This window comes from Pimephales promelas, chromosome 2 (assembly GCF_988280905.1).
Source record: "Pimephales promelas chromosome 2, fPimPro1.hap1.1, whole genome shotgun sequence".
NCBI classification, from domain to species: Eukaryota; Metazoa; Chordata; class Actinopteri; order Cypriniformes; family Leuciscidae; genus Pimephales; species Pimephales promelas.
Window position 1 is genome coordinate 39,021,333 of NC_142770.1, and position 15,806 is coordinate 39,037,138.

The window sequence follows — 15,806 nt, forward strand, 5'->3', positions numbered from 1 at the left end:
ACATAGACGCCCTATTGGCCGCTTTGGAACGTTGCTGCGATACGTCAACGGGTCCGCCATTTTGCGGAGGTCAAGACTGCATTGTAATTAAATGTAAGTAAACGGGTGAGCTGCGTTTTTCTGGATAAAAACATTCTTGGATAAGAATGCTGAAGATCCCCATACTGAGATATTTAAGTTTGCTCATTGTGGAAAAAGCATTTTATCTGATTGATCAGATTTTAGCAATAACATTGATAACTGATGGATCATATGTTGTGGTACAACTGGGCATGCAGTGCAATGCAAATAGTAATTATAACATAAAGTGAAAAGTAGGCTACTAGTAAATAGTTTAGTCAATAAAATAAACAAATAGTATACAGCAAATAAAATGGTAATGAATACATGTAAAAATATTGATAATAGTTTATTAATAATTCTATAATAATAGCAATAGAATAAGACATTTCAACTACAGAATAAACACACACAAAAAATATATTTAATATTTAGCTCTTTGTGCTAAATTTCAGTTTTATTGATCAGTAATAGGCTAGCCATTATAACAGAAGTAGCTTCAGTCAAACATACAATGTTAAAATAGCCTAAATATAAAGTTATGAAACTTTACTTTGCCTTCAGCCAAAACTATTTACCAGGGAACCATTAATAGATTAATGAGACCAAAGATAAACACAAATTATACAAATTATATCTCATGTTTAACCTCTAGACTAGAGACATCCGAGCCAGCGGCAACCGTCAGAAGCACTGGCCGTGGTACGGCTGTTCCAGGCGGGGGAGACGAGCGCTGGGCGGGGGCGCAACAACTCAGAAGACTTCAGATCAATTTTTTAGATAGGCTTTATCTTTATAAACAAACCACATATTTGAGCTTTAAACAACTACATTGTCGACTGAAAAACTATTAAAACTACATTGCGTGACACAATAACAGTAGTATTTAAAGGAGCAATGTGTGACTTTTAGCGACATCTAGTGGTTTGGTTGCGAGTTTGCACCAGGTTTGCACTAAGGGCTTAGCCCACTGCTCACCCCTCCCTTTCGAAGAAGCTACGGTTGCTAAAACGGGACAAACATCTCGTCGGCTGAGACAGCAGAGAATAGCCAGAGTAAGCCAAGAGTGTGTAACATTGTCACTGTTTCTGTACCACAGTCCATTATAAACCACATCATGAATACTGTTTACAAAGCCATAGTCAGGTGAGGATCAAGGGTTTTAATATATAATTTAATAAAATAATAATCAGCTGATTGTCTCACAAACGTAACCAGCAGCACATTTCTCCCCACATACTGTAGCAAACCCATAATACAGCGAGGGAGCAGCTATATATTTTTTCTAACAGGGTAGTAATAGTTTAGCTGGCTAATATGAGCTGTTACTGTGGCTGAGCTGGGACGCGTCTGCATGAGTCCAAAGGTCGGAAGTGCGCGCGCTGTTACAATCATGTCATCTCCGCATCCCATAGATACTATTTACACAATAGGCTTTTTTTCTCTGATTTTGAAAATTCTTCGCGATCGACTTTAGTGATAAAAGACTTTAGTAAAAGTCTCTATCAACGGGTTAGCGATTCCTGTAAAGTGCTGTTTTACGGTCAATGACATGAATACTAATCATCAGCTGTCTCACGAACGTAACAGCACATCTATCCCCAACATAACAAACCCATAACACAGCGAGGGAGAACTAAGTTACATGAAACAATCCCAACTACATATTTTACACCACTCACAAGGGAAAAGTCACTACTCACGGAGTGTAAGGCTAGCTTCCAGCTTTCCGCTACTTCTCTTTCAAGGTAGTGATGAAACGCGTTCTGTAGCGCTGTTTGTTCGCGTTCGGCTACGGTAGGAATATGACGTCACAACATGGCGACCTTCATAGAAGGGGATTCCCTCGGTTATGGAGCTATTAATGTCTCATTCTAAGGTAATAAAAACATTACGGTTAATTAAGTAAGTTCTTTATACACCACTGAAAACATAGTTATGGATGTCATATTGCATTTCTGTTAATAGATAATCAACTTATTTACACATTGCACCTTTAACGACATGCACTGATTCTGAATCTGGCGGCATGGCGAGCGCGACGCGGCAGTGCACAGATCGTGACGCGCGTCTCTCTAAAATGTGATTATGAAGTAAATGGGAGCGGGAATTCACCGCATTGTGAACTCGTCTCGCAATTCCCCCAACCTCAGACCAAATAGGCCATGTAGACAGGCCAGTCTATATAAATATCATATTAGGCAGAAATGTGAAATGTACCTTAGCATATTAGAGGAAGACGCTGATATCTGGATTGAATTGATGCGTGATGTATGCACTTCCACAGCAGTCACGAGTAACAGCAGGAATAGGCGGTTAAAGTTTTCTATGCTTAATTTGAATTGATGACAGTCACGAGACCGATTACTCGATCCAATCACGTTGATGGATAAAAATAAAATTAAAACAAGTAACGAGTAACGGCCACAAACAGAAGAAAAATAGCGGAGAAAAAGTACCGATACATCACTTAAAATATACTCAAGTAAAAGTAAAATTACACAATTTTAAACTTACTCAAAAAAGTAAAATTTCTGAAAAAAACTACTTAATTACAGTAACGTGAGTATTTGTAATTCGTTACTTTACACCCCTGGTATGAAGGCATTCTTTCAGTTCATTTTGTGCTTGTATAGACCATTGTTTGATCACTTTTTTTGTCGGCTTAGTAGATTTCAGTCTCTGACGATATCGAGGGATGAGGAAGATAGTGTTATGATCAGACCGACCCAAAGGGGGCCAAGTAATAGAATGATACGCATTCGCAATCACACAGTAGCATTTATCTAATGTTTTTACACCCCTGGTAGCAGTATGAATCTGCTGCTTGAACTTGGGTAGTGATCTCTTTAAGTCCACGTGATTAAAATCGCCTAAAATCAAAACCACGGAGTCCGGGCTGGAATTCTCCACCTCTGTTATGAGAGCCGCCAGCTGCCTGCAAGCCTCTTTGGCTCCCGCTTTAGGTGGGATGTAAACAGCGGCGAAAATGACGGAGGAGAACTCCCGCGGGAGATAAAAGGGTCTGCATTTAACAATGAAACATTCCAGCTCAGGTGAACAATGTCGCGAGAGAACGACAGAGTTGGTGGACCAGCTTTGGTTTATGTAAAAACAGACACCCACACCTGACTTCTTCTGTGAATCCTGCCGCGATCGATCAGCTCGTAGAAGTGTGAAACCGGGCAGGAGAAGACCCTCATCCGGCGTGCTGCCATCCAGCCACGTCTCGGTCAGGCATATAACAGAACAGTCAGCAGCGTCACGCTTAGATCGAATTAGGGTAGCCAGCTCATCCTGTTTGTTAGTCAGGGAGTGGACATTCGACAGGATCATGCTGGGAAGCGGAGAGCGGTGAACCCTCTGTCTTAGTCGAACCAAAACTCCCGCTCGTTTGCCTCTCTTCCTTGGAAATCGCTTGTGGATGTGAACTTTAGATTGACTGTCAATAATTTCGGCAGCATTCCTCCAATAATCGGAGGCCGGGAAGTTTTGCAAAGTGTCCCGAATACATAATAGTTCATGTCTGTCATATGTAATCAGACTGACAGAATTGTTAACAAAACAGAGCAAAACGAGACAAACATAAACACAGAGCCACACCACGTCGCCATAGATCGGCGCCATCTTGGTACCATCCCAGTACCCACAGTCAGTGATGTTCTGGGGTGCCATGTCAGCTGCGGGTGTTGGTCCACTGTGTTTTATCACGGGCAGGGTCAATGCAGCTAGCTATCAGGAGATTTTGGAGCACTTCATGCTTCTATCTGCTAAAAAGCTTTATAGAGATGAAGATTTCATTTTTCAGCACGACCTGGCACCTGCTCACAGTGCCAAAACCACTGGTAAATGGTTTACTGACCATGGTATTACTGTGCTCAATTGGCCTGCCAACTTTCCTGACCTGAACCCCATAGAGAATCTGTGGGATATAGTGAAGAGAAATATCTTGTGATATATATATATATATATATATTGATGTCTTATTTGTTTTTCACAATATTGTTTTAAAGCAGGGCTGAAGCACATGCTATAACATAAATATTAAAAATATATTGCAGTAGTCCTATACAAGGTTAAAGAGCATATTGCAGGTAAAAAAAAAAATCGAAATTAATAGATAACCTTGTATGAAAATACCATATGAAAAGTTAATGCATGATTTAAAATGTTTTAAAACAACATAAGGGCACTAATTTAGTAGATAAAGTGAGCGTTTCTTGGACTGCTAGTAAAAATGGCTTTTTTTCAACATCGCGTCATTTAACGTCAAATCAGGGAGCCCGGCCTCGGCTCAGTGAAGAGTAGGCTGGTGTTCAGTTAGAGCGGTTGTCTATCAGTGTGCTTTCGGTACTTTCTGTATTATAATTTATCATCGTCATGGTAAATTATTGTGTTTGTGGAGGTTGCATAAACTCAGGCTTGTCAGTACTTCAAGGTCGAGTCCACAAGTTTCCATTACAAGAAAAGGGACGGTGCTATAGCCTTTCTTTCGTTCATGGTGCGATTTGTGCAGGTGAAGAGAGGCTTCGGAAAACGCGGTCGTGTGTAGCCTAGCATTCACTTCAGATCAAATGATTATCATCCCTCCGATCAACATGAGATGCCGAAGCAAGAATATTGATCGTCGTACACTATACCAATGGCATCAAATAGTGTGATATAGGTAACTTAGTCTTGTCATGCCCTAAATAGAGGATTGAAAAACAAAATTGGTTGTTTAAATACTCAAATCTTTAATGTTCTGTTTATGGTATAACCCAGGTGAAAAATATGTATTAAAAATTTACCTGAGTGCTTTTAGTACAATAGAAATATACTCTAGTGAAGTTTTTATACATTTAATAGTATAAATATACCCTGAACATACTGTCTGCTGGCCTGTTATAGGATCATAATAATCTGTTCAGTATTGTGAGTACAGTGTATATTGTTAGCGAACGTGTATATCTATAAGCACGTCTCTCACCAGAAGGCACCTGTCCTGTTCTCCACTGGTTCTCCTCACATCACAGCTCAATGTGTCTCTGACCGTTCTGTCTGACATTATCCTGGCCTGTCCCTGATCTCTTTAGCATAGCAGGCTCATAACTTTATGGCTTGATCCGTCATACGAGTATTTCCTCAGCGTCCGAAATGTCATGCAATCCATTGTTTTCCTGTTGTGTGAATCGACGGCTCTCCCGCTCATTGCGCCACGCCCATTTTCAGACGCGGAAGTAAAAATTTCTCATAAAAACAACTCCAGAAGCTTCTGTAGCGTATTTATAAGTATATTTTAAAGAAAATCCAGTTCCTACTTTGTTTTTCTATGCATTGACTCGTTGGGTCCTCTAACCTGCAATATGCCCTTTAAATAAGTTATAAGGTTATAAATTGCTATAGGCTACACACAAAGTAAACACAAAAAAATACTTTAATTTAGTAACACAAGTATGTTTTCTGTAAATACACTACAACTTCACCAAAATTATGTTCATTTTTAGCATATTTCTTAAAAGTGTAATATTTATTACCATTGCATTTCTAGTAAACAAATTTTTAAATATCATTAAAATATGTTTGCATTTAGCATATTTCTTACAAATGTAATTAAACATATTGTCATGAACAATCAGACACCGGTAGATCCAAACACAGCGTAGGTTTATTTACAGGATAGTCAGACAGGCAAGGGTCACAGACAGAAGACACAGCTTAGGAGACAAGGCTAAATCACTATCCAAATACCAGCAGGAGAACACGACACGAGATCCAGGGAACAGGCAGAAGGTCAAAGGGCAGGCAGCAGACAATCGAGGAGAGGAGGATTCAGCAAGGGTCGTAAACACAGACGAGCAATCAAACTAGGAAACGCTCAAAAGCAGACTTGGAATCAAGACTAGATATCAGACTGGATTACAGACTAGGAGACACTAGGAACTGAACACAACAGTTGAGTCATACCTTCATTCAAGACTTCGCAAAGGGTGATAGTGACAGTGAATGTCTCTAATACAAGTTGGTACATTGTGTATATATATATATATATAAAATGTAAGCATTTATCATTTTAACATTTAATATATATATATATATATATATATATATATATGAAGAGTTCAGATGCAAAAGCCTCTAAGTGCCATTTGAAATGTTCTTCTAGTAAGATCATTTTTATCAAGCTTATATATTTAAGTTCAGTAATTTAACTTAAATTGCAATGAGGATTACCTATTAATTGTAATTTAAGTGAAATTACTGAACTTGAATATATAAGTTTGATAAAATGATCATTTTAGAAGAAAATTTGAAATGGCACTTAGAGGCTTTTGCATCTGAACTCTTCATATATAAAATGTAAGCATTTATCATTTTAACATTTAATATATATATATATATATATATATATAAAAATGATAAATGCTTAATTTTTTTTAAATATACTGCAGTAGGCATACATGTTTATAAAGTTCATATATTTTAAACCCACTAAAAGCTTAATAATTTTGCTATGTGCTGACACAAAGTACTCCAAAAATGTATTTTCAAGTAAGAGCAACATAAGTATGTTTTCTTTAAATGCAGTAGAACTTCACTAAAATTATGCTTGTGTTTAGCATATTTCTTAAAAATATAATTAAGCATGTATTTATTACCAATGTACTTCTAGTGCATTTGTTAGAAATATGTTAAAAGTATACTTGTGTTGAGCATATTTCTTAAAAGTGTAATAAAGCATATATTTGGAACCAATGTACTTATACTGCACTTTTTAGAAATATGTTAAAAGCATGCTTGTTTTCAATATACGTCTAGAAAATATACTTAAGTACAATTATTTTAAAGTGTGTTTAAAGTTGTATTGTAATAATAGGTAAAAAGCATGATGCTAATATACTTTTAATGTATTTAAATATAGTACATTTTTTGTTAGTATATTTGCAATGTACTATTGAAAAAGGGAATATATTTCAAATACAATAAAGTATACTTTTTTCCACTAGGGTAACTATTAGAGTTGAGCCGGATACTCGGCTGAAACGAGTATCCGGTACGGATAAAGCACTTTTGCCGAGTACGAGTGTTATACGAGTAATACGAGTCAATATCTGTGCTCGGATTGAATAAAATCCTAATTGGGTAGCTGACTGTGTCTACGTTCTGTGATAGGCTATAGTCACAGCGCGTCAACACAGCGCGTCAACACCGTGTTGCTCTGTCCCGCTCTGCTCACTCACACACAGAACACTGAGAAGAGAACAGCTCTCTGTCTCTCCCTCAGTCACTCAGGTTCGCGGCCGTGTCTTCTCTTTTCCGTTAACATTTATGGTTTCTTCAGGTTCAGATTTGTACTTACTTATTAGCCAGTAGAGTTCTGGTTAACTTGGGGTTTGTTCAGACGTGGTGCTTGAATGCGACTCGCGTTGCGTCTCTGCCTGTCGGAGATTTTTTTTTCTTTTTTAAACCGTCAGCTGTCTCTCACCACGCACTGAGTGTCTGACACTGTCTTGCTGTATTTCATAAAAAAAAATAAAGGAAGTAACTTGGTATAAAACTAATATTACAAATTAATTAGCCACACACACACACACACCTTTCTCTGCCGGCCATCTGAGTTTTATTTATTTCTTTTTTTAAACCGTCAGCTGGCTTTTTTAAACCGTCGTTTTTTTTTTTTGGACTTCACGCACTGACGTGTCTGACATCTTGCTGTATATTTTATATTAAAAAAAAGGAATCAGTGATATAAAACTAATAAACTATATTACAGATTAATTAGAATAGATTCACACACACACACACACACACAGAGTGTCTGACATCTTGCTGTATATTTTATATTTAAAAAAAGGAAGTAGTGATATAAAACTAATAAACTAAATTACAAATTAATTAGAATAGATTCACACACACACTGACACTCCCTCTATCTGCCCGCCATCAGAGGTTTTATTTTAATTTTTTACCATCTGCTGTTTTTTAAACCGTCAGGTTTTGTTTGTTTTTTGGACTTCATGCACTGAGTTTCTGATATATTGCGGTATTTTATATAAAATATAAAGGTAGTTGTGGTATAAATAATATTACAGATTAATTAAGATACACACACAAACACCCCATTCCCTCGCTCTTTCTCCCTCTCTCATGATCAGTGATACAGAATTATGAGTGATACAGAGAGTACTTCAGCTAACACTGCACAACCAGTCAGAGTTTGCTTAACCTTGCAAGACAGTGAGGGTCAAATCAGTGACAATGAAAACAGTGGCAGTAGCACACACCTTTCCCCCACTGAGACCAATATTGCATCTGCGGATGGAGGTCCTCCTCCACCAAAGATCAAGAGGACTTCTACAGTATGGAACTCTTTCACTGTTTCCGAAAATGATCCATCCAAAGCCATTTGCAAGCTATGCAAGTCCAAGCTAAGCAGAGGTAGAGATGCAAAACATTACAACACAACATCTCTGCATAACCATCTGTTATATGTTCATCACATGAGAAAACCCACTGTATCAGGCACCTCCTCCTCCTCCTCTCCTCTTCCTTCTCAGGGCACTGGTGTTCAGCTGGGTGATGCTAAGGGCTCACATTCATCTTCCTCTTCAACAATACTCACTGCATTTGCAGCAAAACAGCCATTCTCAGCAAACCATCCCCGGTCAAAACAAATTACAGAGATGATTGGTAAAATGATCTGCACTGATCTTGAACCTTTCTCTGTGGTGGAGAGGAGAGGCTTCAAGACACTTGTTGGCTTTTTAGAGCCCAAGTATAAGATCCCATCGAGGCACTATTTCAGTCGAACTGTAGTGCCTGAGCTCTATGAGGCAATGAGAGGGGAGTTGGTCCAGTCACTTAAGGCAGCTGAGGGAGGTGTCATCAATCTCACTACAGATCTCTGGACCAGCAATCATAATGCACATGCATATCTTTGTCTTACTGGGCACTGGTGTGAACGTGTAGGGGAAGCTTCAGTACAGAGGAAAGCAGGGCTGCTAAATGTTGGTGTGCTGGACATTGAGCACACATCAAACAACATTCTGTGCTGCCTTAAGGAAAAGATGAGAGAGTGGGAAGAGTCTGTTGGTCAGTCTGTCACAATACGGTTTGTTGTTTCAGATAATGCAGCGAACATGGTGAAAGCTTTGACTGAATATGGGCACATCCGTTGTGTGTCCCATACGCTTCACTTGGTGGTGATCAAAGCACTGGAGAAGGACAGGGTTGTGACATCCCTTCTCTCCAAAGCCAGGAGCATATCTGGCCATGTTCATCGCTCAAGCAAAGCCAGCAACAGACTACATGAGCTGCAAACACAGTTGAACCTCCCCCATCACACACTCATCACAGATGTAAAAACAAGGTGGAACTATACGTTCTACATGCTCCAGCGGCTGGTGGAGCAGCGCAGGGCTGTGCAGATTATGACACAAGAATCTAACATGGGTAAAGCTCCAACAATCATCTATCCAAATGAGTGGGAGTTAGCATCAGACATGCTCACTGTTCTTATTCCTTTTGAGGAGGTCACACGGGCGCTCTCAAAACACAGCGCCTCCATCTCTGAGGTCATCCCCCTCCTGCATGGGCTGTGCTCCATCATCAGGTCACTGCATGCTAGTGAGGAATCTGAGGATGAACCTGATCAGTTCATGGCTGGTGATGATGATCAGGATCCCACAGTGGAGCTGGGCCAAGATGTTGCGGCTGAGTCCAGGGAAAGGTTAGGCACAGCAGCAAGGAAACTGGCAGCCAATCTGAGCAAAGAACTAAAATGGCGCTTCGAACCAATTTTTGCAAACTCCACATTTCTGCTTGCCACTCTCCTTGACCCCAGATATAAGGACAGCTGTTTTCCAAACAATGTTGATGTGGAGACACTGAAGAGGACATTACTCCTTAGGATGGAGCTCTGTGACCCTGTGGTTACACCTGCAAGAAACACAGAAGAGACACCTGCCACCAGCAGCACTTCAGTCTTGTCTTTCCTGCAGAAAAAGAAATTGGCTATTCCAATGAGGACACATTTACCATCAGGTGATGTGGAGGCCTACCTGGCAGATGGGGACATCAGCCTTACCGAAGACCCAGTGAAATACTGGTCAGGCAAGCTTCAGTGCTGGCCCAATCTTACACGCTTAGCACTGCAGCATCTCAGTTGTCCACCTACAAGTGTCCAGTCTGAGCGTGTTTTTAGCACAGCTGGAAATGTGGTCAGTCCACAGCGTTCAAACTTAGACCCTAGCCATGTGGAACAACTGGTCTTCATTAAAGTCAATACAGATCTGAAAAACAGCGTTGGACTATTTGATCCGTAGAACACAGTCATCGTACCCCCCCACCCCCTTTATCTCTCTCTGTCTTACTCACTCACTCACACACACACACACACACACACACCTGGTGTGGAAAAAAATACTTATAAAAAAATTAAAAGTAAAAAAAAAATAGAAAAGAAAGTTATTTTGTGTATGAAAACTCTTGTTCATTACATTTTACTTAATAATTGCAACCACATGTGTTGTATTCATTGTTGCAAAACTTGTTCTGTTCTGTATATAGTTCGTTTGTTATCGTGATAAAAAAACATTGATCTGAAGCTCAATGCTGATGCTGTCATCTAAATATAGTTTTCTAATCAGCAATAGATTATAGCAATTTCTGATCAACCCATATCACTTGCATGCTTAAAATAACATACCAGTTAAAGCCCCGCCCATTTCAAGTCAACCCGACCCACTTCCGGTTTAAATCCCGCCCACTTCCGGTTTATGCCCCGCCCAGTCCGGATACAGATACAGATACAGATAATTCATATGGTTAACAGATACAGATACAGATAATGCTGTACTCGCTCATCCCTAATTTCCAGTCAGTCGGTCTCCTTCTCTTGCACCATGGTCATCGTTAGCTTCAGGCTGCCGCCTGTCTGATTGGTTGTGTTCACGAGCTGGGTGGGACTTACAATTTGATTGGGTTCATCTGATGTTTGTCACTGACTGAATAACTAATAAATACTTTAGATCGGATTAAACCATCAGACCGGGAGGATATACGCAGCACTACTGCTCGGTCAGTGTGGTAAATATTAATCATGCCTAATAATATGTTATATCGGATAAATAATAAATATAGCAATTGTTTATAAAAAAACAACTATATATATATATATATATATATATATATATATATATATATATATATATATATATATAATAACTAAAATAAGTTATTTTATATATATATATATAAGTTATTTTAACTTATATATATAAGTTATTTTTAAGTTATTTTATATATTTAAGTTATTTTGAAGTTATTTTATTTTGAAGTTATTTTATATATTTAAGTTATTTTATAAGTTATTTTAAGTTATAAAATAACTTATATAAAATAACTATATATATATATATATATTTTTTTAATTAGGTTTGCAAGCAGGTCTTCTTTGAGGTTGATACATTGATGAAATTCAGGTGAGTTGAATGTTTATGCACTTTCTGGAGAATGATATGCATTGAAGGTTTTACTAATACAACTTTAAAACTTTTGTTTGGACAATTCAAGTGAGTGTGTAAACATATAATATTTAGTAGAAGTGTCTTGGTGCACTAACTGCTATCCTTTAATGACAAAAGAACATTAATGAAGAATCGATTATATTGTCAATTTGTCCCTACAGGGAGAGAGAGAGAGGGAGGGAGGGAGGGATTTTTTGAAAAAACTTTATTCACAAGTAGCCAAAAAAACACATCAATCCACATTTTGAATTGATGGAATTCAAATCTAAAGTGCTTTGGTGGCCATTGAGTCTGTGAAAGTGCTAAATAAATGCAGTCCATACCATTTTCACAAAGCAGATATCATTATTATTATTAATAATTTATATTTACTTCAGAATCAAAAACAAAACAAATTAAATAATCTTCAATTATTGTACACAACACATCATGACTGGACCATCTCATTTTAAAAGTTAAAAGGTTGCATTATAAAAGCTGAAATCAATCAACATTCCTAAAACCCACAATCACATCATCATTACACCCTTGCTCTAGTTTACTTTTTTCTACTCGTATAAATCGCCAATTTAGCTTGTCCAAAAATACAATTCAGTAATTGAAACTCGATACGTTTTATCTGCGCATACTTGAAACCAAAAATAAAAGTTTCAGGATAAAAATTCTCATTTAACTTGTCACACATTTCTTGAACAAACACAAATAAAGGTTTAAGCCTTCATCAGTACAATCAGTACATAAAAGCATGAAAGACAGTCTCTTTTTAAAGACAAAAAGGACAACCAGAGCTGTTATTAGAATTCAATACAGATATAGGCCTCAATGTATTGACAGCAATGGCTCCATGAAGAATTCTTTTTTAATAATGGTGGTTTATATAACACTCTCCATTCAGGTTTTACATCATTGCATAATTTAGAAACTGAATGCCATGGGGTATCAATTCTTTTGTTTATTATTATTTTTATATATATTTATTATTTTTTTTGTTAAGGATAAGAACACACATTTTATACAGGTTTTTTCTTTTACAGGAAAAAATATTTTTCTTGTTTTAATAAAATACCCGAACACTTCAAAATTCGTCTGAAACAGGGAAATGGGTCTTCGCTATCAGGGAGACTGGCCCCCGGAAAAAAGTCCCCCAAAGATTTTTTTTCTTCAATTGGAAAGGTTTCCATTAGCTTGTTTACAAAACGAGTGATCGAGCGAATAGACCATAGTCCCATTTTTTTTTGTAACAGGCTCTAAAGTGAGGTCCTGTCAAATACACTAATTGACTTAACACAACCACTCTGAGTTTTGTAGCGCCTTGCTGAATCCCTGTCGAAAAATATTATTAAATTGTCTGCTATATACTGCTGTATATGTATTTTATTATCTGTTAACTCTTTATTGTGATGCTCCTCCAACAGACACTCTAAGTAACTTTGCAACTACATGTCAACTTATTCTTACCCTAAGCGAGTATTAATAGACTGGTAGGGTTAGGGTAAGAATAAGTTGACATAGTTGCAAAGTTGCTTATAGTCAGTAGAGTGTCTGTTGGAGGAGCATCACAAGCAGACTTAGTCTCTACTAACACTAATGAGAGTTAGTTGACTTATAGCCAACAGAATGTGTTAAAGGGACCATCAAAATAAAGTGAAGCCAAACATTCAAATAGGTATTTCCTTATATGAATTATAGTTAATTACTCTTAGCCTATTTACAACATACTATTTTATCATTACAATATCAATATATGTGTTTCTTTGTTTAAACGAGGATGATAAATTAAAAATGATTCCTTCATATGCTGTGTTGTTCTGTCTTATTTCAGGATGGCCATGCGTGTGGTTTTGTTTCTAACACTTTTAACTGGGCTGCGTGTCATTGATTCCAAAGGTACGGTTAAAATAATATAAGTAAAAAGGCCTGGATTTGAAAATCTGTAATCATTGTGTATGGGGTGAGAATTGTTGCATTATTCCAAATAAACAAGATTCACAAAAATATATCAAATTCACAAATAAATAGATTAAGATCCACAAATAAATGTAAAGAGTTTCACAAAAAAATATAAAACTCACAAATAAATAAAATTAGATTTGTAAATTAAAAAAATATATTTACAAATGTGTTTCATGTCACAAACACAACTCTACCTGGCAATTATTTGTGAATCGGTTCCTGTGCATTTGTAAATCCCCTCGCACATCTGTGGATTTTGAAACACTTCTAGTGTTGACGTGCAGAAAAATCCACAAATAGTGGACTCCACGTTCCAAAAAGCATACTCAATGAGTAGGTAGTTAATTTCAATGAGTATACTTACTTAACGAAAGAGGTACTTTAAAAGAGGCTAAAAGAGGTACTTTATAGCCAAATCTTGTTGAGTATGAATGCGATCCAGTCCAAATTTGTCATGCCCTTCACTCGCTAACTTCCCTCCGTCCCGTTTACTCGGATGTCCGTCATTGCTTACGTTGCACGACTGCCCACTACTGGCGGAAACTGCAATGGGCTGAACTGGAACGTCCTAAGCCCTTGATCACTTTGAATCAGCTATGAGTTGATTTATTTGTAACTTTTTTCCCTTTAAAGGTGCCATATGTAATAATTGAGGTAAAAATATACAGGAAATGAGCTACACGCATCAAAAGAATGAGAAGAAATAAGTGCAATGATGTCATTATAAAAAACTGACAAGTTATAGTGCTGCCGAGATATAAACCTGAATTAGCATGCTAAATTACTAGCCCCGGCCCGTCAGGTGTCGTAATACCAGTTTCGGCCATGGGAGGCGGTATGCGGGCGGGCAACATTACCACCAGCCAAACTGCAATAGATGAGTAAGTTGCGCAGCTTATGTGTGTACTTGAACCTGATGTCAGTCAGTCGTGTGGAAATACAGCCCACTACTACATTTCAGTTCAGGGATGAGTTAAAAAAATGATTGGTCGACATCATGCATGAGGAATACATTTTGGTAAGTTGTAGCATACTGTAGCCTATCTTTCAACAGTGTTCATGTCCTTTTTCCATTAGCTAGTAGAGATGATCGGTTCACGTGCGTTAGGGATGTGGTGTAACATGTACAAGCGCCAAAACTGTATTTATTGTTTGAATTGCGTAATAAAATTGACAGAATCTGAGAGCTTAACTAACCTGCTGGATAAGTGTCAATTGCGTGTGTCTCACGGTGAATTGGCTTTATGCACAGCTGCACTACTTCCTGAACTTCAGCCAGCTCCTTGTTTCCTGTCTGCCATTATTGGCCAAACTTGATTAATGCAGGTGTGTCTGATTATTGTTGCCATGACTACTGAGTACAGGCACACCTGAATTAATAAATTTGTCCTATAATGGCAGACAGGAAACAAGGAGCTGGCTGAAATTCAGGAAGTAGTGCAGCTGGGCATAAAGCCAATTCGTGAGAGTTGGCACTTGGCAGCTCTGAATGGCGCTAGCTTGATCTATATCAGCGAATGCTGTCTGTCAAATTAATTCAAACTAACAATAAAAGTGTAATATGAACAAAACGAATACCGTAAACTTAAAATAATAGCCCAGGCTTTTATTTTCCTATATCGTCGAAATGCACCAGCTTCATCATTTAGTGTTGAGATGTTGAGATGATCTCTAAAAATCTCCAAATGCTCCACGTCAAACTGCGGTCTTCCGACCTTTTACTATCGTGTCAAATGATTTGAATAATATGCGGAGAAAGAGAGAGCAAAACAGCGCTAGCTTGTGTTGTTTGAAGACGTGAGAGTGCGCGCGGCCGCGGCACAACTCAATTTCTGGAGGTATACTGCCCCCATCTGGTATGGAAAATGGAATATGTTTTGATTTTTAGTTCCAGATGGCACCTTTAAGAATTTGTTTAATGCAGCATCCACATGTGTATAGGTGTGCTTGGGTTGTTTTAAATAAATAAATAACTATATAATTAATATATCATAGAGTGGTTTATTGTGGTTGTGATTTGACGATCTGTTGTTAGGTGCAGCAAAAGAGTCGATACCAAAAAGAGGAGGCAGTTTTAGAAAGAAAATTGTCCCGAGGTGGACACAAGAATGCACAAAGGTAATTAAAGAGAGACATAAAGCATTTAAAATCCTGAAAAGAACACATAACTTCCAGAATTTAATTGAGTATAAGAGGAAGCAGGCTGTAGTAAGAAAGACAATAGAGAGAGTTAAGAAAAACTTTTGGGGGAAGTATTGTGAATCTCTAGGAAGAAGTACACCATTA

At 37.8% G+C, this 15,806-nt stretch overlaps 1 protein-coding gene and 1 long non-coding RNA gene across 2 annotated transcripts; both read left to right on the plus strand.

Moving 5' to 3' along the window:
* Positions 1–8,207: 8,207 nt before the first annotated feature.
* Positions 8,208–10,364, plus strand: LOC148997361 (zinc finger BED domain-containing protein 4-like). The gene has a single exon (XM_089119874.1). It carries the CDS (start codon positions 8,208–8,210, stop codon positions 10,362–10,364), a length of 2,157 nt encoding a protein of 718 aa, XP_088976000.1.
* Positions 10,365–10,963: 599 nt separating this feature from the next.
* LOC120485809 (uncharacterized) lies at positions 10,964–13,454 on the plus strand. The gene is made up of 3 exons (XR_016168941.1): positions 10,964–11,118; positions 11,476–11,522; positions 13,390–13,454. It is a non-coding gene; the product is annotated as an uncharacterized LOC120485809 (long non-coding RNA).
* Positions 13,455–15,806: the final 2,352 nt, after the last annotated feature.